The sequence below is a fragment of the Propithecus coquereli genome, unplaced genomic scaffold, assembly GCF_000956105.1.
Source record: "Propithecus coquereli isolate 6110/MARCELLA unplaced genomic scaffold, Pcoq_1.0 Scaffold149, whole genome shotgun sequence".
NCBI classification, from domain to species: domain Eukaryota; kingdom Metazoa; phylum Chordata; class Mammalia; order Primates; family Indriidae; genus Propithecus; species Propithecus coquereli.
The window spans coordinates 2,355,509-2,375,666 of NW_012139302.1; the positions used below are offsets into that span (position 1 = coordinate 2,355,509).

A 20,158-nucleotide genomic window follows, 5' to 3' on the forward strand; every position below is an offset into this window, starting at 1 on the left:
ATGTGAGGTTTTTTTTTTTCATATAATTGTAGATTCATGCAGTTAAAAAATTAACATAAAGAGACCTTGAATGGTCTTCACACAGTACAATATCACAACTATGAAGTTGACATTAATCTCTTAACTCTTCTTTAACCAAAGTATGTGCTCCTTCTTCTACCTGTTCTCTTCGGAGTCTCTCTGACCATTTCTTATATGCTTATTAATACTTTGTGTAAAAGCGTTAGCATCATACTTCCCTAGTGCAGACCCTAGCGATGCCGCAGCTTCTTTCAGACTAAGCAACAGTTCTTTTCTACTACATGGACAATTGTTTTGGAAAGATAAAGGGTTAGAGAAAAGGTCAGAGAGACCGAATAGTTGTGTGCCCAACAGTAGAGTAGGAATATAATGATGAGTGAGGGAGGGTAAGTAATCCATTTCTCTGAGTCCTCTCTGAAATCAGCTTCGCTGCTCTAGAAAGTTGATGTTCTAGTCATAGCCTTGAGGGAAAGTGATGTGAAGTGCCAGATGGTTACTCAGTGAAGCTGATGATTGGGGGGGTCAGAATGAGAAACTCTCTTTCACCAGGGCAGGGGTTGCATGTTAGAGAAGGCCTGTCTGGACTCTGTCGAGTACTGGTGGGATATGCTCCTCCATGGCAGCTGCTGAGAGCCAGGGGGATGAGGTGGCTGTCTCAGAGATTGAGAAGTGACAAAGAAACACCCTTAGTCCTGTTCTTCCAGGCTCACATATGTTGAATCCTCAGTACGTTATGCAGTTGGCGTTAGATTAATGCACTGTTATACGCACCCAGGGCCACATTTTCTCAGCTGTCCTTTTGTATGTGAATACTTGTAGGAGTGCATGCTATTGCCCACGGTGCCTCCCCGCCCCCCAGACTCCACCAAGGTTGTGACGCTCTTTGGGGCCATTCAAAGTCAAGAGTGCCAACAGCCCTAACAAGGTCAGGAGAACCAACACAACACTCCCCAAATGCAGATTTATATCACTCTTTTCTTGGCCTTTTCAGAAGGAAGGAATCAAGATTTTTCTTACAGCTGGAGACTACAGTAAGAGTTGTGGGTTCATCGTGTAGTTTATTCTGTTTACTTAGTTGACATATAAATGGATTGGCCTGGTTTCTACAAATTAGCTGTAATAAAGGGTTTCAGAGCTATTTCAGAATGCGGCAGAAGTAAAATAAAAGTGAATGTGTCATTGTGTTTCACTAGCGGTAGAGGAAAATGATAATACATTATAATGCCATTTGGGTTCTGGACTGGGAGATTTTGCCTTTATTAGAAGTAAGAAATTGTTACTAGGTCACATGCATGGGCAAATATATATTATCTCCTTTGATCATCATTTTTTAATTTTATTACTTAACTTGCACCACCCAAGATTCTACTGCTTTTATTTAGCACATAAAAAAGCTCATAAAGATAAGTGTCCTACACCTGTAGAGATGTGATGTCCACTACGGGGCCTGTGGCAGAGAAGGATCAGAAGACACATATTTGGTGCCAAGTGTGAGGACTGGCATAGATTGTTAAGGCATGGTGAATTTCGTTGCCAACACTTCTGTGACTGTGGGGCGGAGGGACTCCATGCCTCCACTGGTAGCGGTGGCCACAGTGCTTGCAGTCCCAGTGCCAAGTCCAACCACAGCGCAGGCTCAGCAACCACTGTGGCCCTGTAGTCTTGTTGGAATTAACACTGCCTCAGGAAGAGATTAAATAATGAATATTACCAGGTTTTAGCAACATATGAAAGAGCACATGACATGAACATGTACAGATGAGTGAAGGAGATACAGAGAAGGAGGGAAAAGCCACCCTGCAAACGTGGGTTACAGCTGAGGGAGAAGACACAGTCCAGAAGTGGAGACTGCCGATGGCTGTTGTTGGCAGGGCTCCCACACCTGGAGTGTGGCTTTCAGCTCTGCAGTCCAGAAACTGCTCTGTCAGTAACTCAGAGGGCATACGGCTCCCAAAACCAATTCACCCTTCGTAAGTTAGGATGCCAGTCCTTTAATTTTAGAGGATAAATAAAATTGCCAAGTGGATAGGATACTTGTATCATCAGGTCTACTGATTTTCAGCCTACAGGAAAATTCTATACAGAAAGCCAATTCAAAAGATGTGCTTGGAGAATGGAGACTTTCAAAGCAGCAGTACCGAATGGGATGGCCTTAATCATGGATGATAATGAGCTTGGTGCTCTGGAAGCCAGATGTTTCCGTATGGAAACCATCCCAAGAGAGCCAGATCACCCTAGATATCTGTCACATGAGGCATTTCTCCTGCAGAGTATTTGACACTCACCTTCTGGGCTCAATGCTGACTACTCCTCCTCTGTTGACAACATTGTGATGGTGGCAACTTCTGGTTTTGCCAGCACTTCATTGCATCTGCCACAAGGGCAATGTGTGTAGGGAGGTTGTATGTTAGTCCCATTTATGTTGACACTGTGGGTCTTTGTCTTTGATCGGTTGATTAAAATCAATCTGTTGAATATTCCTAACTTGCAAGCTCTGGATCATGCATGGCTTTCATCTTTTAGAAAGGTGTTTTTCCCTTGGCATGTTAGTAAAACTAAGAAGAAACAAGACATCTGTGTGTGCTAAGGCATCAGCCTAGAAAGGGCAGGACACAAACCCAGAGGGAGAATTGGAGCTATTGTTTCACTTCTAACAAAAATGGGATGTACATGGGAGGTAGAGTTCTAATTCTATTCATGATTAACTTTGTGAATGCAATTGGATGGGTTACTACGCTTTGAGTCAATCAGGGATTATGAAACTGATCTTGTGGAAGGTGGCAAGATGTGTTTGCAGGTAAGATGTGTTTTAATGTAAAACAGTACACGGTGTGTATTAACAAATTAGAGTTGGTGGACTACGTTTTATTGTCTGCAATGTGCCTGTCCAAGGTTCATATAAATATGTAAAATATACAAATAATACATATTTTAATATATATCTAGTATATATGTATTAAAATATATTAATATTATATTTAAAACATATTTTGATGTACAAATAAAATGGTCTTAGAGCTCATGCCATCTACTGTAAGTCATATTTACAGGTATTACAGGTTTTCAGATGTAGTCAGTAGACAGGCTGTCTCTCCCCAAAACTGGAAAACATTAAAAATATGCATGATTAATTTTATACTCAAGTGAAGGCAATTATTAAGGAAAACAATCTGTTGCTTGTGAGAGCTTAAACTTTTGCATCATAACCAAAACGGTCCCACAGAGTTGACTTTTTTAAAGAGAAGTTTATTTTTTATAGTGGAGAATTGTTTTGAAATGCAGACACCTTCCGTCATTTAATATTCATTCATCGAAAAGCAGCCAAATGATCTTTTCACTTCCAGCCGGAATTTTTTTTATTACTACCGAGCATTGCACTCATAAAACCAGTTGAGAATGCACTGCTTTGTCTCAGAGGTACGTCTCAAGTCCTGGTGGGTAATTAAATTTCTCAGTCAATGTTGGGTAGATGCTGCCTAATAAATCCAGTCCTAGTTACCACTGGGAGGATTAGTACATAGGACGAGAAACGTGTGTGCGTGAACAGCGAGACAGTGCCTTTTCATGCTAAATGTGGTTCCCCACATCTCCTCTGATTAGAGGTGTGCTCTGAACAAGCCGAGACGGGGCCATGCCGAGCAATGATCTCCCGCTGGTACTTTGATGTGACTGAAGGGAAGTGTGCCCCGTTCTTTTACGGCGGATGTGGCGGCAACCGGAACAACTTTGACACAGAAGAGTACTGCATGGCCGTGTGTGGCAGCGTCAGTAAGTGGACCCTTCTTCGAGCCTGGCCACCTTTCGTCTTTCTTGCCACTGACTCTGCTCTTTGTAACAGATTGATTTTCCTGGTTCTTGGGAATGAGCCTGTTGCTACCACTAACCACATTTCTATCAACTTCTCTAATTGCCCAGAGTCTCTGTGGTATGTTCAGTCATGAGCACACCTCTCCATCTTTCTCTACTAAAGCATGGCCATGGATGTGTTCCTCCACTAGCTGTGGTAGATACGTCTTGCAATCCGTAGGGACTTTGGAGTGCTTCTCTTTAAAACAAAGCTGGAGTGGCTGTTCTGTCTTCTGCAGCCGTGTCTGCAGCTGCATACTTAATGTGTTTGTGTACATATGTGTTCGTGTTTATGCATGTGCACTACTTGTGCAAATACCGTCTACCACTGGAAGCCTGGCCGACGGTTGCAAGCTTCGGTTGCATTGACAAAGGTGTGTGGCTGTGATGGATATCTTTCGGTTTTTCCGTAACATGTGTCTTTTAATGTGATGATGACAGAATGGGATTGAATTGAGCTCAGGCACCTCCTGTGCCAGAGGGTAGAAATGCCCGTGTTTGCGCTTGAGCTCAGCACACAGACATGTGCAATGTCAAGTTTCCACATCCTCTTTTGAAAATAGAAGAAAACTCTTAACATAGAAACTTTCCATGACATAAGGCTCGGGGAATATAATTTTCAAAGTCTTTTTCTTGAATGTTAAACTTTTCATAATGCTGGGAGATACATATATGAAGTCATGGGGACTTAAATGCAAGATGAAACTTTCCCCTGAACAGGTAAATTCTCAGGAGGTAACATACCGAAAATATGAGACTTCTGCCATTGTTAGCAGCCTTCCAAAGTTAAATCCCCAATTTTATTTATTTATTTATTAATTTTCGTTCGTGTATAGGAAGTTTGGACTACTCAAGAAGTAATTGCTCAATTTGATTAACTAAAGAGGAAACTCAGTAGTTGTGCATTTCTTCTTTGAGAAACTCCTGCCTTTTCTCTCCTGTGTTGCAAGGGTGGCAGCTACCATTTCCTGCCTGGCATTCTGGGGATTATATAAATTGTTTTCCAGCTGGATCATAGGATTAAGCAAAACAACAGAAGGACCCGCACCATTAAGACCTTCCACTGTGAAGGAACCCAGTATCTAAGTGGAATCTAATGGAAAAGTTCCTGTTGGTCTCCTGCCATTACCTGTGAATGGGATGACAACTGCTTCAGTCCTGTGTGTGAACAGGTGTAGGAACTGGTAACCCCAAGGTTTTTTTGTTTTGTTTTGTTTTTTTCTGGCTGTGATTGGATGATTGCAGCTTCTAGCTCAAATGACTCCCTTCTTCAGTTTCAAACAAAGAAGTCAATTAGGTCAGGTAATGTGAACACAATGGGGGGATTCTTGTCGCCTACAGCCCTGAGAACAAAGCACTCTTATTACAGTGATTCTAACTAGTTTAGTGACTCAGGGCAATTTCCTGGCAGATTTCCAATGTTTTTCTCCCTTTCCCGGAGATGGATTTATTTTCTGGAATAGCACATATTTTGGTTATAAGAAAGAGGTTTGTTTGTTTTTAATTATGAGCAGTGATGAACTTGCCTCAAGAGTTAGAAGCTATCCCCTTGATCCCTGCACCCACCCTCTCCCTCCGGCTCCCCCTCTCCTGTTGATCAGTTTGGGCTGGGAGCAAGCAGTGGGCAGCACAGGGCAGGTGAATGTGCCATGGTTGGCACACGCTTTGCCGAAAGATTTGCAAAAGGTAGATGCTTCCAACAGGGATGCATTAGAAAAGGCTTTTTAGTTTTAAAGGGGGGTAGATTACAGAATAATAGATCAAGAAAGTAAAGGCAAGAGGCTGAAGGTCAGTTAGGTGGGTGGACAAGTATAAGTGGAGAGTAATGCCTCAACAAATAGCCTGAGACCAGATCCAGAAGCTACACCATGAATGGGTGAGCTCTGAGGGAATCGAAGGGAACTGGTGATGTTTGACACAACAGAGAGAGAATAGGAGCAAGAATCCTCTCAACAGGTTACTTGGATGTACTATCAGAGAAAAAATATCTCACATTCTAAGATGTTAACCTCTTGTGAAAATAGATCTTGTGTTTATACATTTACTTCGGTTCTCTGGAGGGACCAAAGCTCAGGATATGTTAGTTTTTTTTTTTTTTTTTTTTTTTGGTTAGTGGAATTGTGTGAGTTTCAGCCATCCTTCCCATGTTTCTTGTTTTTGTTTTTAGTTATGTTCTCTTATTTTCTCCATAGTGTCCCAAAGTTTACTCAAGACCACCCAGGAACCTCTTCCCCAAGATCCTGTTAAACGTATGTTGTCATTCACCTGGGGAGACGGGGGAGGGAAGGAGGAGGTTGCTTGGCTGGATTATAACTCCAGCATCATCACCTTCTTTGCATGGTTTTGTGTTTCTTGAACACCTGTCTTTTAATAAAATGTTTCTTCTCATTGCCTTGATTGTAATTATGTCCAATTTTGCCAGACAACTTGAGATGTCAGGGTAAGACTACTGACTGAGAATCTTCTGTTTTTGATCAATTTCCTTTTTAGTTAGTGTGTTTATTAAATATTGTATATTCAACATCATTGTCTTTTATTTGGCATCACTGTTTTATTTCCTAAAGGCCACCAAGATGCCATGATTTAACAAGAGACTTTATACATAAGTAACTTGTTTCCTTAGAAAAATATTTACTATTCATGCATTTTAGTAAACAGACTAATTCCTGTGCACAGGTTCCAGATATGTGTGTCGTAAGACAAATGTTTCAACTTTTTAGACTTTAGGACCACCTCTTCCTCCTTTCTCAGAATGCACAAGAGTGGATGACAGGTGCCCAGCTTCTGATTTTATCATTAAGGAGGAGAGAGTGAGCTTCCTATAAAAAAATATATCAACCAACCACTGCAGGTCTTACAGAGTCTTATGTTTTGTGATATTATTTCGGTTGTCATATCAGACTAGCTTGGTTTAAAAATGTGGTTTCAATACTCATATTTGGCTTTGGATCATATCCAGAAATAGGTTTATGCAGGTTCAGGTTAAGGGTGATGTATACTATTGATGCCTGTGATTGCTAAAGGAAGAAATACAATTTTATTTGTAGCTTAGATATTTTATAATAAATTAGCATTTATATACATTATCCTGAAAACTAGTCTCAAAATTGATGAAACCAGTTATCTTTTTTAAAAAATAAATTGCAGGTGGAGAATTATGTACTTTACAAAAGATTTCATCCTAAACCATTACAGTTTTTTAATGGCCTCCCTAAAGTGCTCAGATTAATTCAAATTATGTGTAACTTTCGAAGGATGTGGTTTTTACTGCCACAATAAACGCATTTTCTGCTATTGTGAACAGCAGAAAGCTTGAAAGTATGGCAAGTGGGTAGACACAGAAGGACTAGAGAAAAGCAGAGATTACACTGTGGTACTGGTGGCACATTAATGTTCATGGCGTGTTGCATTGTTCTAAGCATTTTCACTGATCATTTATTTTTCTCTAGAATGCTTTCTGGACACTTTCCTCATTTCTTTTGCACATATGAGAAAAGGAGACTTCAAGAGCTTAGTGACTTGTACCACGCCATGGAACATGGCAAGACCAGGTTTGAAACCCAAATGACATTTTGGCTGTGCTCCGCACCAAATGGCTAAGCATTTGGTTCTTAAATTGTTTTCTGCGTTAGTAAAATTACATTTGAGGTTCAGAAGCACATTTTAAGAATACAGAAAATAATGGAAAGAGGATGAAGCATATTAACATTTTTCCCTAAATGTCATGAATATAGCACGCATCAATAAATTAAATGTCTTTCCCACCCTTTTACAAAACAATGATTATTTTTTCTTTAAGTTTAATTTTGTATCATTTTAGCATATAAAAGAACTGTATTTTTATTAATTGATGGAAAGAAACATCATTGTTTGATAAATTTATTTTCATGACATACACACAACTACTTTTTTATCATCGTCCACTTTTCCAAACAGATATTGAAAGTCGTTTTGTAATTTTCTCTTTCTCAGTAATTTTCTCCATCTACTTGCAGTGTGTTTGGGATCCTGACACCTTTCCACTAGGAGGATGAAGTGATTTTGGCAGCTATATTTTCTTGTCTACCTACAGAGACTATTCAATCACAGCAAGTGAAGGGTTTTGCAGTGGTAGTACAAACAGACAGAGAAAGCATATAATTTCTTGTTATTTATAGCCTGTGCAGCTATGCAATCTTATTTGTAGCAAAGCTGCACATTTGAATTGAAAAAGTCATGGTCATCTGGAGGTCAAATGCAGATAACAGACTTGATTCGGAGAAAATAAGCCAAACTAGAAGGCAAACAAGCCTGTTTGATTGGACAACTTGGCTTACTCTTTACTCCCTCACCAACCTAGAGCTAATCGGATGATATCTCTTTGCACAAAGGTGGTTGGTTTTATAAACGGGTTGCTCATTCGGAGCCTCTTCTAGTCAAATAATGAATGTGAAATGAGATAGAAAAAGCTCTTCAGCTGAACTGATACAAGATTACACTTATGAAGAAAATATATGATGGTCTGCATTGTAAATACAATGATTTTCCTGTCGAGACTTATTATTATAATCAGGCATTTCTAGGTTTCAAATTTTTGTCATAAAAATCAATTTTGAGCATTGCAGGTTTAGAGACACAGATTTTGTTGTTGTTCTTCTTGTTATCATAAATAAGAATCTAAACCACAAATAAGGGATAGAGACGTGAGGCTGAGAGCTTTCATTTTACTCATAAGAAGTAAATGCAAAGGATTTGAATCCTTTAAAAAAAATCCTTTCCCGTTTGAGATAAAGTATATTGTGAGAGATTAGTTGTATCCGACATTAATTTTGCATCTGCACATTTGGGTTTAGGACAGTGCAAAACTTTGACATTCAGTCTGCACAGTGCAGTATTTGTAAACAGGAAAATTATTATATAAATATTTGTTGATCAGTTTATATTTCAAATACGAGAGGATGTTCTTTTTTTCTAGTGTTGTCCCCGTCAGATTGCATGTCAAAAGGCAGATAGTCTAACTCCTTAATGGCATTTAATCTCACAAAGAGCAGCATGCCAGTTTTTAGTTAGCAGATTGCACCATGGGATCCGGCCAGAGTGTGACCCATCCCTGGCTCCCTCACTTGCAGTGACGGGTGGTGCAGTCTGTGCAAAGAACAGCCAGACCAGGGTTTCTCCACCTCAACACTGTTGACATTTTGGTCTGGATAATTAATTGTTCTGGGGGTCTGTCCTATGCCTAGGGTATTTAGCAACATCCCTGGCCCCTACCCACTAAATGCCATTGGCACAACTCCAGCTGTGATAACTAAAAAGCTCTCCAGACTTTGCTAAGTATGCCCAGGAGGGCAAAATCACCCTTGGTCGAGAACCACTGTTCTGAACTAGTAATTTCCCTATGTCTGACTGAGAGATATAACTAGACTAGTGTAAACAGGTATGCTTTCCACTAGCTTGAGGGCATGTTGAAGTGTTGGAATGTCAGTAGCCTCCAATTCTCAACAGGTGTTTGTGAAATTGAATTTATTAGACCACTGTGCTAGCTCTCAATATCTGTGAGATAAGATAGAAGTTGCTGTTGCTGTTCTGACTATGGTATTAGAGGTCTCAGTTTTTCTACTCTAACATAAGCTACTACGGAAGCGGTGAATAAAAGAGTAAATTCCTGGATTGGAAGCATGTGGTTCACACATGCCCCACCCCTTCCTCCTGTCTCTGTTTCATCTTAGTTTCCTAGAATCCCTAGAGAACAACCCTCTGTAGAGATGCCCTGTAGCCTTGCTACACAGGTTACTTGTACCTTGGAGTTATGTTTATGGATTTAGGGTGTGTGCAGTGGTGTAGGTCTGGCCCTATGCAGGATTGAAGGAGCGAAAAAGATTGTTTTATAGGCACATCAAAATGGCCCAGATATCATGAATAGACTAGTACACTTCCAGAGAATATAAAAAGAATTGGAACCTATCAAATCAAGCCAAACCACCACCCCCAAATTCCAAGTTTGTTCCCTCAGAAGCTCACAATTTGCAAACTGTAGGTAGCTCACCATGCAGCCTTTGACCCCAGGTGGTCACAAGGATAGGAGTCATAAGACAGAAGTCTTAGTGTCCAGGCCATTTAGTCTTTGGCCAAATTTGAACTGTTGTTCTTAATCACACTATTCTTGTTCCTCCAATTGTTAAATAGCAAATATTAACTCCCATTAGCACATTCTGTGATACTACTGGAACTATCATATTTTTATAAAACTGCCAAGCATCATGAAAAACAATTAAAAGCCTAAAAGATGTGATGGTGAATTAAATTACATGTCACATCAGTGCCAGTAAAATCTATCAGATTGACAAGTATGAAAAGCCAAATCTTTGGGATCCAGAAATGCTTAGAGAAGAAGAATGGCTTTCTCCTCATAGCTGTAAGAGTCCCTCTGATTGAAAAGAATTTAATTACTTAGCAAACCAGCATTTTTTTAAAAGGGGGGCCATTAACTCTGAAGCAGGTTGAAATGCTTGAGACCAGAAGTGTTTCAGATTTTGAATTTTTTCAGATTTTAGAGTATTTGCATATTCATAATAAGCTATCTTGAGGGTGGGACCCAAGTTTAAACATGCAATTCAGATTCATTTATGTTTCATATTCACCTTATGCAAAAGCTTGAGAGTAATTTGATACAGTATTTTTTATAATTTTGTGCAGGAAACAAAGGTTGTGTACATTGAATCATCAGAAAGCAAGGTGTCATTATCTCAGCCACCATGTGGTATCATGTCAGCACACAGAAAGTTTAGGAGCATTTCAGATTTTCAGATTAGCGATGTTTAACCTGGAGTAAGAGAATGCTCATTATGTATGTCCTTTATTTAGCTCCTTGCCAAAGAAAAGTAAGTGGATAGTTTAATAAAGGGATCAGCAAACATTTTCCAGTAAAGGCCAGATCATAAATATTTTAGGCTTTGTAAATTACATAGTCTCTGTCATAACTACTCAACTCGGAAGTTGTGGCATGAAAGCAGCCAGAGACAGTAAGTAAACAAGATACATGCTGTGTTCCAATTAAACATTAATTTTAAAAAAGTAGCCAGAAGGCCAGCCCCTGGTTTAATACAGCAATTACTTTGGAGCCCAGGATGTCCTTGGCTGTGTATATTGAGGAACACCAGCAAAGTATTACGAGTACCCTGCTTTCAATAACTTGTTAGTTTTATTGATGAAATGAGGCTGAGGTGTGTCCTAGACTTGAATGACAATATAAAGGAAAATATGCAAGCGTAGGAAGAGATCGTGTAGGAAGGAAGAAGCTAGGGTGAAATCATATTGGCTTTATTCTTAAGACTTCCATAGAGGTTAACACTTCCATCTGCTTTTACTGCCACAATTTCTGTGAAAGGGGACAGTATTGAAGATTTTGACTTTTTGAACTCATCTATTGAGTGTTGAGCAGCTATGATGGGTCATTTCTTTATGAGCCTCCATTAATGACATCAAGAATAGCTTTTGACAAATTGACAAAAACCATAACCTAAGGTTAACGCATTCTAGATGCCAGTTATTACTGCAATTGTTGGACATGTTTCTTAGATTCAGACTTGAGGTTGCTTTTAAATTTTGGTGCATTGTGCTAAATAGAGAATATAGACTTTAATAAAAATAATGCCAGCCTTCATTCTTTCACATTCATTTCACATATATGACAACATCCCCATGTCAGTATGTGTCCGTGGACATAAAAAAGAAATGTAGCTTGACTAAAGTAGAGCAAACACAACATAGATTACATTTTTATTGCCTTATGTCCACACAGTGCATTGCTAGGGTTCTCAGCCAACTGTGATTGCACTGACTATAAAATAAGCATGATATAGGGACGTATGGGTGGGAAGTGCCTTCGTTCTTTTTTTAGAGAATCTAGTATTACATTGAAAGATCACAAACTTTATCCTCTATCTTGGACTTGGTGGGGATGATAAATGTTTGAATTTAGAATGTGTTAGTTTTAGCTATTTTGGAACTAGGGAAATGGAGAGACTTAAAAAAAAATTTAAGTTGGACTGGCAGTCTGAAAGCTCTGCCATGTTTCGAGATTAAATTTTCACATAAAATCTTTCTAAAAGGTTTATATTTCACCGATATATATACATCGTCATTGCCATCTCATAAATTATAGCCATTTCAAGTGACAACATTGCTAGTTGTGTATCAAATAGCGTTTTCACTGATAAGGCGATGACTTCTATAGGTCTTAATTTACTTTCATCTTCTGTTGTCAGTGCTATAGAGATAAATTGCTTTTCTGATGACAAAAGGAGATTAACCAAATTTTCTTGTTATAATTTAACATTAGTATTTGGACTAATTGCCATTCATGGGCCTCTGTTAAGAGAAATACTTGGCCTTGTGGCCTGTTGTAGGTGGTCGTGGTCATTGCCATTTGAAGGTGGAGTTTGCGTCCTGAGCCCATTATGACTATAAAATTACGTGTCACCCTAGAGATTAAGGAAACAAATGAATATCAAAATGATAGAGGCAATTTTTCACAGTGGCTTTAATTTGGACCTCACATTCTTTTAGTATGAATATGAAATAGTACTATGCAGTGATCATAAAATCAGAACTAAATAAGGGAAATCAGTGCATGGACACAGTTCAATTTGATGGGTTATCTCCTGTGGAGTCCTCCAGATGGGCAAAGAGAGTGATTTCTACTACATCCTGAAGATTTTAGCAGCTTTCACCTTGTGTGGAAATCACTTCCCTTCAAATGATGTAGTTTTCGCAGGGGAAGCACAGGTGTGGAGCTGTTCCACTGGTGTCTTGCTTGGCCCCAGTGATGGAGGTGTATTTTATTACAAGAATATTGGGTGCAGCATCAGCGTTCACTAATAAATTGAAAGCAAACCTGCTCCCCTCCCCACACCCCCTGCCCCAGAAAATAGAGCTCTGGCAGGTATAGAGAGGAGATTACAGTGTGAAGTGGAAGTGTTGTGACAAGCATCAGTGTATCATTACTAAAATTGAAACGAGCCTCACACACATGTGAAAGCAGTATCTCCCGTAGTGTTCAGTTTCTGTGGTGACAGCATTTTGGTGTGAGAGAAAGAAGCGAATGTGATCCTTCTCATGTAGGGAGGGGGGCTGAGGGGAGTCCCTCCCTTGACAGCCACCCCAATGCAAGCCACCCTCTTCTTTGTCTTCTACGCTTAAAAACCGTTCATCTGCATTTGTCCCATAGCAGCCAGAGTGATCCTTTGACAACATGTCACATCGCATAGTCCTCACTGTGGCTTCAAGGCCCTACAGAATCTGTCCCCCACGTCCTCTCTGCCCCTCCCACTACTTTCTCTCTTGCTGCCTCTGCTCTGGCCACCTGGTCTGTTTACTCATCCTGGAATTTTCCAGGAAGCCTAACCTCTCAGGGCCTCATGCTCACTTCATCTGCCTGCCACGTTCTTTGGCAGCTCACTGGGAAGCGTCTGAATGTCACCTTCTTAGTTAAGACCGTGCCCGGCCTGTCCACCTACTTACTGCTGCGGTCAGCCTCTCCCCTCTCCCGCTGACTCTCCCAATCCTTCTTAACTCTGCTCTATTTTTCTGTTTTTCTCTCCATAATAGAAATCACATACTAACAATATAATTTCTTGTTTGCTTTTTTTTTTTTAATTTTATGTTTGTGGTGATTGTTTCTCTTACTAGAATGTAATGCCACCAGGACCAGGGTCTTTGTTCTGCTCACCGGTTGCTGTCCCACGAGCCTCGCGTATAACGGGCGGTGACATTGGTGGGCTGGAGGAACAAAGGAACAAACAGGCGCACTCAAGGCAGCACAGTCTGTCTACATCACAGCTGCTGTCTCAGCTTCTCAGATACCTCTGACCTCCCAGGGTTGCAAAGAACAAGGACAAGGCTTACGTAGAAGGTGTTAGTCATCCAGAATGCCACTGCATGTTTGGAAGCAGAATGTTCACCTTGAAGCAGTAATGTGCTGTGAATTGGAACTGCTTTCCTGTCGTATTTTTTCATTTGTCATGAGTGTTTTGATACACATCCTTGCCATTGTAAAGAAAGGGAGCTAACACCCTGTACACCCCATGAGCTACAAGGCTGTTAGGAGACTAAAATACGAAAATAAATATGAAGGTCATTTAAAAAGTTAATTACCCGTGCATGTGACGTGGGTAGTGCTGCTAATGATTAGGCACCTAGAGGTCGGAGTCCAGAGCTAAGGACGTTTACCCATGAGTTTCGTCTAGTTTTTTGTGGAAAGGTGAACATATCCATCCAGCTTGCTTGCAGAAGGCATAAGTGAGCCCATTGGAGGAGGGCCCAAGGCTAAAAAGTCATTCGTATTCTGGCTCTGTGGGATCTTTCACATGACCTCTGTTTTATAACCCTGCTTGTGTTGGAGGTCGTTTACCAGATAGCGTTCAGGACAGGAACGTCTGTTTGATTGAAAATAGGCCAACAGGTATCATAACAAACCGCATTTTTTTGCCAGGTTATATTGTTCATTAACAAAATAAAACAACAAAAACCCTTTCTAGTGCCCCGACACGTGGATGGATTAGCTCTTTAATTGCTCTTAAAATTAGCTTTATGCGCTTTTTATAGCCTACCTAGTCCTAAATTCCGACTTTGTGTGTGTTTGTGAATGTGAAGGAGTATGTTAAATGATAGTGTTTCCGCTCTATGCAATAAAATAGGGTAGGTTTTTTTTTTCTTCCCACATATTAAATGAGAACGCATGGAACATTCCTAGCACAGTAGATGCTAATGGAAAGTGGCTAATATTATTTGGTCAACATACAAATCTAAACCCTTTTCATAGCTTCTAAGGAACCTCAGAGGTCTCTGAAGAGGATAAACTGCTTTGTGGTAGTTTAAAAAACAAAACAAAATTAAACCCTCCTAATGCCAGTTTGTTCCCACTTTGGTGACCTATGATTTAAGTGACCCGCTAATAAACAACTTCCTTTTCCTTGGTACTCTGGGACATACCCTGACATTTCCTGAGCCCCACTCCCTTCTTGAAAGGGTAGGGCTGGGGCACAGGTTTTCCTGCCGCTGCCCTCTACCTGTGTTGTCAGTCTCTGGCCTGCCATGGACTTTATCACAAAGTGGTAGCCAGTCCTGGGAACATAATCTCTGTAGGATGTAAGGATGGATATTAGACAAGTAGAAGCTGAGCTCTCTGGACATACTCCTCTTAAAAACTGCTCTCCCCTCCCCCCTGACCAGCAACAGAGCAGTGATAATTAAATACTAAATTCATGTTAAATATCAATATATGCTGTCACTCTTCTCTCCTTGAGTAGACAGTGATCTGGTTTGCTAGTTGGTATGAACATAGGATAATTTCACTCATTTACTAATTGAGATGGAGGGTTAGTGTGAACGGCTAAAAAGTTTGACTTAAAAATTAAAAGAGAGACAGCTTCTCTTAAATTCCTCAACTACAGGATGTAACTGGGATCTCTGACAAAGATTTACTTGAAGAGAATTTTATTACTCAGGGTTCTCCAGAGAAACAAAAGCAATAAAATATTTATTATGAGGATTCGACTCACAGGATGATTATGGAAGCTGATAAATCCCACAGTCCGTCTTCTACAGGTGGAGACCCGGGAACGCTGTTGGTATAACTTAGTCTGAATCCAGAGGCCTGGGAACCAGGGGAGCTGAGCCGACGGTGTAAATTCCACGTCAAGATCAGAAGACCATGTCCAGCTCAGGCAGGCAGGAAACAAAAAGGGCAAATTTCTTCTTTCTCCTCCCTTTTATTTTCGGGCCCCCAATAGACCGAATGGTGCCCACTCACACTGGGGAGGCAACCCAGTTTAATGAGTCCACCAGTTCAAATGCTAATCTCATCCAGAAACGCCCTCACAGGCACACCCCGAAATAATGTTTAATCTGGGGACCTTGTGGCCCAGTCAAGTTGGCACCTAAAATTAACCATCACAGAAATATCTCTTGATTAAATGGAATAAATGGGTAATACAGTATTTGTATTTATTTCCATACACTTAAAAGGAAGGTTTAATACTTGAAGTATTCTTAATCCTGTTAAACATACCTCCTGCTTATTTTTTGGTTATTTTTTATTGTTGTATTACAAAGCTACATTTCAATTCGGGCCAGTTTGATTATGTGATTCAGACTGTAGTGTTTTATCTACTTTCCATTTTATAGTAGATAATATTTGCAAACCATAAGAGCCGGGAAAACTTCCTACTTATATAGTAAGCTTTATGATTGCAGTTTTCCAAAAGGGTGCTCGTGCTGTGGTTATGATGGGTACAGCCAGATGGCTATCTTCATCAGTAATATAACCCCACTCATTTATACACTCTCATTTGTTTAAAACATATAATATGGTTTGCCTAATCATGTCATTCTGTCCGATTATACTGTGCCAAAAGAGTATTACTGTTACTTTCTGCTTTCACTTTAACTTGTTCTCATTTGAGCTGTAGCACTTGAGATGAGAAAATGATTAAAACCAGAGGAAACAAATTTAAAATGCTAAATACCATATCCATGTCAAGTTGGGGGGATGATTAAGTTAAAAACACTTGCATATTGATTTGCTTGAGGTTATGCTAAGAGAAACATTTACCTTTGATTTGATTTTTTTTTTTTTTACAAAAGGATGTAATATCAAAAATTATTTTTTCGATCTTATAAATTAAGAATTTATTTATTTGCGAGACTTTCAGCCTCTTTTTATGGGTTATACCTAAGATTTTTTTAGAAAAAGACATCATACTTTTCTTGTAGGTGGCACTTCACGGTCCTGTGTGTAATTCATTTTCAGTGCATTGGAAATAAAAGCAGCTGATTTTTCCCATGGTTAGCATAAGCTCTAAGATACAATACACAGAGGCGGAGGGAAGGCAGCTTACACGTATGAAGTACCCCGTGTGCCACCCTCTCTACCAGGTGACTTACACATGGTGTGAGTCTCATTTTCCCAGCACTCTTGTTGTGTCCTCCGGCATGTTATCACCACCTGATAAAGAAATTGGACTCTGGAGTGCCTGAGTTTCTTGCTCTGGGTCACAGCTGATGTGACTCACATTCCAATGTGCCTGCTTGCAAAGCTCCCACTTTTCCTTCCTTCTCCCCTTTGCTGCTGCTGCAAAAAGGAATATCACTCCCTCGTTTGCTACATAGAACGTAGGGGCAGTTGTATAAAGGTTCCGGGAATACGCCCTTCCTCCTTCCGTCTGCTTTGAAGCAACATCTTCATAGATAACCTCAAAATTTTCTATTTTTTGAAAAATAATGATCGATCAAGGTTGAAGTAGAGGGAAAAAAAATCAGAATGAATGTTTCTCTTTAAAGTAAAAGATATTATTTATTTAACAAAAAAAAGCCTTTTGGTTTTAGTTAATATCTTGAAGCCTTTGGATTGTTAAGATTCCAGACATTTTCTTGAAGTATGTATAAAACACATTTAACTTAAGAGTTTAGTTTCAAAATGACGTAGCCATAAATTCTTCCTCCTCAAGTCTACTTTGGGATATTATATCCCAAATATAATCCTCAAGTAATTAGATAAGAATACTTGCATCCTTGATGATATTTGAATAATCTTTTGAATAAAACACTTAAGTTGATTTGACCTGAAAACACAGTAAAAATACCTCTTTTCCTTTTTTAGGTTGAACATACTTTCTCCTTTAAGTCAAAATCTCTTTTTCTTTTCATTTTTTTTTAAGCTCATAAATAATCTGAATTCTCACTAGTCATTATGAATCTTCCGGAAAACTGCTTGTGTAGGCGTTATAAATCACTTGGCTTATGAGTTAGGACATTTTTGTTTTATAGTTACTCTTCAATTTTATGGGTATTTATGTTTCCACATAATATAGCAATATATATTGCAACTCAACATTGCTTAGCAGTATTAGTTGAATTTAAAATAGAAATTACTTTCTTTTTGACAACTAGTGTAATGAATTCATTGACTATTGCCAAATTAGTGAAGGCAGAAAGGTCCTTGTGTTATTTAAAAAATGCATTTATTGATGCTTACATTTATTTTTTTTTTTTTTTGAGACAGAGTCTCATTCTTTTGCCTGGGCTAAAGTGCCGTGGCATCAGCCTAGCTCACAGCAACCTCAAACTCCTGGGCTCAAGCAATCCTTCTGTCTCAGCCTCCCAAGTAGCTGGGACTACAGGCATGCGCCACCATGCCCGGCTAATTATTTTTCTATATAGTTTTAGTTGTCCGATTAATTTCTTTCTATTTTTAATAGAGACGGGGTCTCCCTCTTGCTCAGGCTGGTCTCGAACTCCTGAGCTCGAGCAATACCGCCCGCCTCGGCCTCCCAGAGTGCTAGGATTACAGGCGTGAGCCACCACGCCCGGCCTACATTTATTTTTGTAGTGTTTCAAATACTGTCCCATGACAAATGTCCTTGTAATTAAACTATCTAAAAAACATCGTAGAGCTTACCTTTACTCTGAGGTGTAGTTATTCTGCAACAGGCTAATTTTCAGGTTTCTTTGGTTTCTGCAGGAATCTTAACATGTGATATTGATATTACCATCATTTACTTTCAAGATTGCAAAAAATTAATCTAGCAAAGCATGGGAATTTGGGAAAACATTTCTGTAGTAAGCACCGTTTTTGCTCTGTGCATGCTTATTTTGTAAAGGACTCTAAATATATTACTATAATCACAAAGTGGACTATTAAAGATTTTCCTTCACCATATACTTGAAAGTGTTGAAACACATCCTTACTGTGCTGCGAAATGTCCCATGGTGTTCTCTGAAACAGCATTAACATCTTCTATGTGCTTCTTTACTAAATTCTTTGTTCTGGGAAGTAACCGAAAATATGGCTTTCTTTTAAATGATTGGATATTCTGTTTTTCTTCACAAACTTGCTTTTCTTCTGCTTTATAGTTCCTACAACTGCAGCCAGCACCCCTGACGCCGTTGACAAGTATCTCGAGACACCTGGAGATGAGAATGAACACGCCCATTTCCAGAAAGCGAAAGAGAGGCTCGAGGCTAAACACCGAGAAAGAATGTCCCAGGTAACTCTGCCTCTTCCATTCTTGGGCCCTACAATATCAGGAAATCTGAGCTTGCCTCTCTGCCTTAGTCTCAACAGGGGCCCGGTGGCTTTATTCAGACCTTTAAAGATGGAAAGTTCTAGTTTTAAATGTTTGCTGTGAGGGCAGCTATTGTGGGTTTTTTGCATCCTCCCTGAAAGATCCAGGTATGGTAGGTACAGCAGGATTTTGTAAGCACAAATTAAATTATGTCAACAACATTCTCTCTGGTGAAGAAAGATACTTGTTTGGTTTTATTACCATGTGTGTATGTAGTGCCTGTAACTGCCATGTTGTAAATTAAAATCTATTAAAATGTTCTTTTATTTAGTAAAGGTGAATGCTTTTATATTAAATGTCAGATAATTACAACTTTGAATTTACCATTTCTTGCAAAGTGAATTCATAGGACCATAGAAATTTAAAACTAAATCGAACATAATGATCATTTCATCTGGTCTCCTAAGTGACAGGTAAGGGAATAGAGGTTTGAGAGGGTGGCTTCCCATTTTAGCACATAGCAATATAAGTTGCCCAGGGAAACATAAGTGACTGAATAAAGATTTTGGGTGAAAGTCAACTATTCAAATTTTTTGGTGTTAGTATTCTGTGATACATATCGGAAGATTTGACTAATTTTTGTCATACTTAACACAAATACTTAAGAGGTCTCTTGATAGACATTAAACACAATTCATGAATTATGCTGTCGTACATTTTCTAAGATCATAAGACATCGTTAGTAGATGATTAATCTCGATTTTGTTTTCCGTATTTTCTGATCTGGGGCTTTACCTCCCCTGGGGAAGCTCTCTGTCCCAGGGTTAACCAATTCCTGGAGATAGCAAATGAGTGGCCTATGAGCATGTTTTCTCATGCAAGCCAAGCAAGCCAAAGCCGTAACCCCCAACTGCCTTCTTTCTCTGGCTCTTACACTCTGGGCCACTGTCCATCTGCTCTGATCACCCCAGGGCCATGTCCTAAATAACTAGGCATCGCCCTCATTCCCCAGAGCCTCTGGAAATTATTCAAGCTAATCAATCCTAAACCTGTTTACCCTGCCTCCCCCATTTCTTTCCATGAAGACCACAAGAAAAGCTCTTGTCCATGTTTTCCCCTCACTCCCTGTATCTCCTGACTGATGCTGGTGCCTCCCGGGTGGTGCATGTTATGACGTGCACCCTCCTCTTGGGACTGTGAGTAACAAACTGTCTTTTCAGTGGTAGTTGTTCCTGATCTGTTGTCCT

General features: G+C 39.6%; 1 protein-coding gene across 4 annotated transcripts in view; it reads left to right on the forward strand.

The window, feature by feature from the left end:
* Positions 1 to 20,158, forward strand: part of APP (amyloid beta (A4) precursor protein) — a 269,005-nt gene that overhangs the window by 163,876 nt on the left and 84,971 nt on the right. For 2 of the 4 annotated variants that reach the window (XM_012640140.1, XM_012640141.1), the window contains exons 7-9: positions 3,622 to 3,789; positions 6,060 to 6,116; positions 18,760 to 18,893. In XM_012640140.1, coding sequence (XP_012495594.1) covers positions 3,622 to 3,789; positions 6,060 to 6,116; positions 18,760 to 18,893 — 359 coding nt within the window. The remainder of the gene's footprint in view (positions 1 to 3,621; positions 3,790 to 6,059; positions 6,117 to 18,759; positions 18,894 to 20,158) is intronic. The other 2 variants (XM_012640142.1, XM_012640143.1) reach the window with 1 other exon arrangement.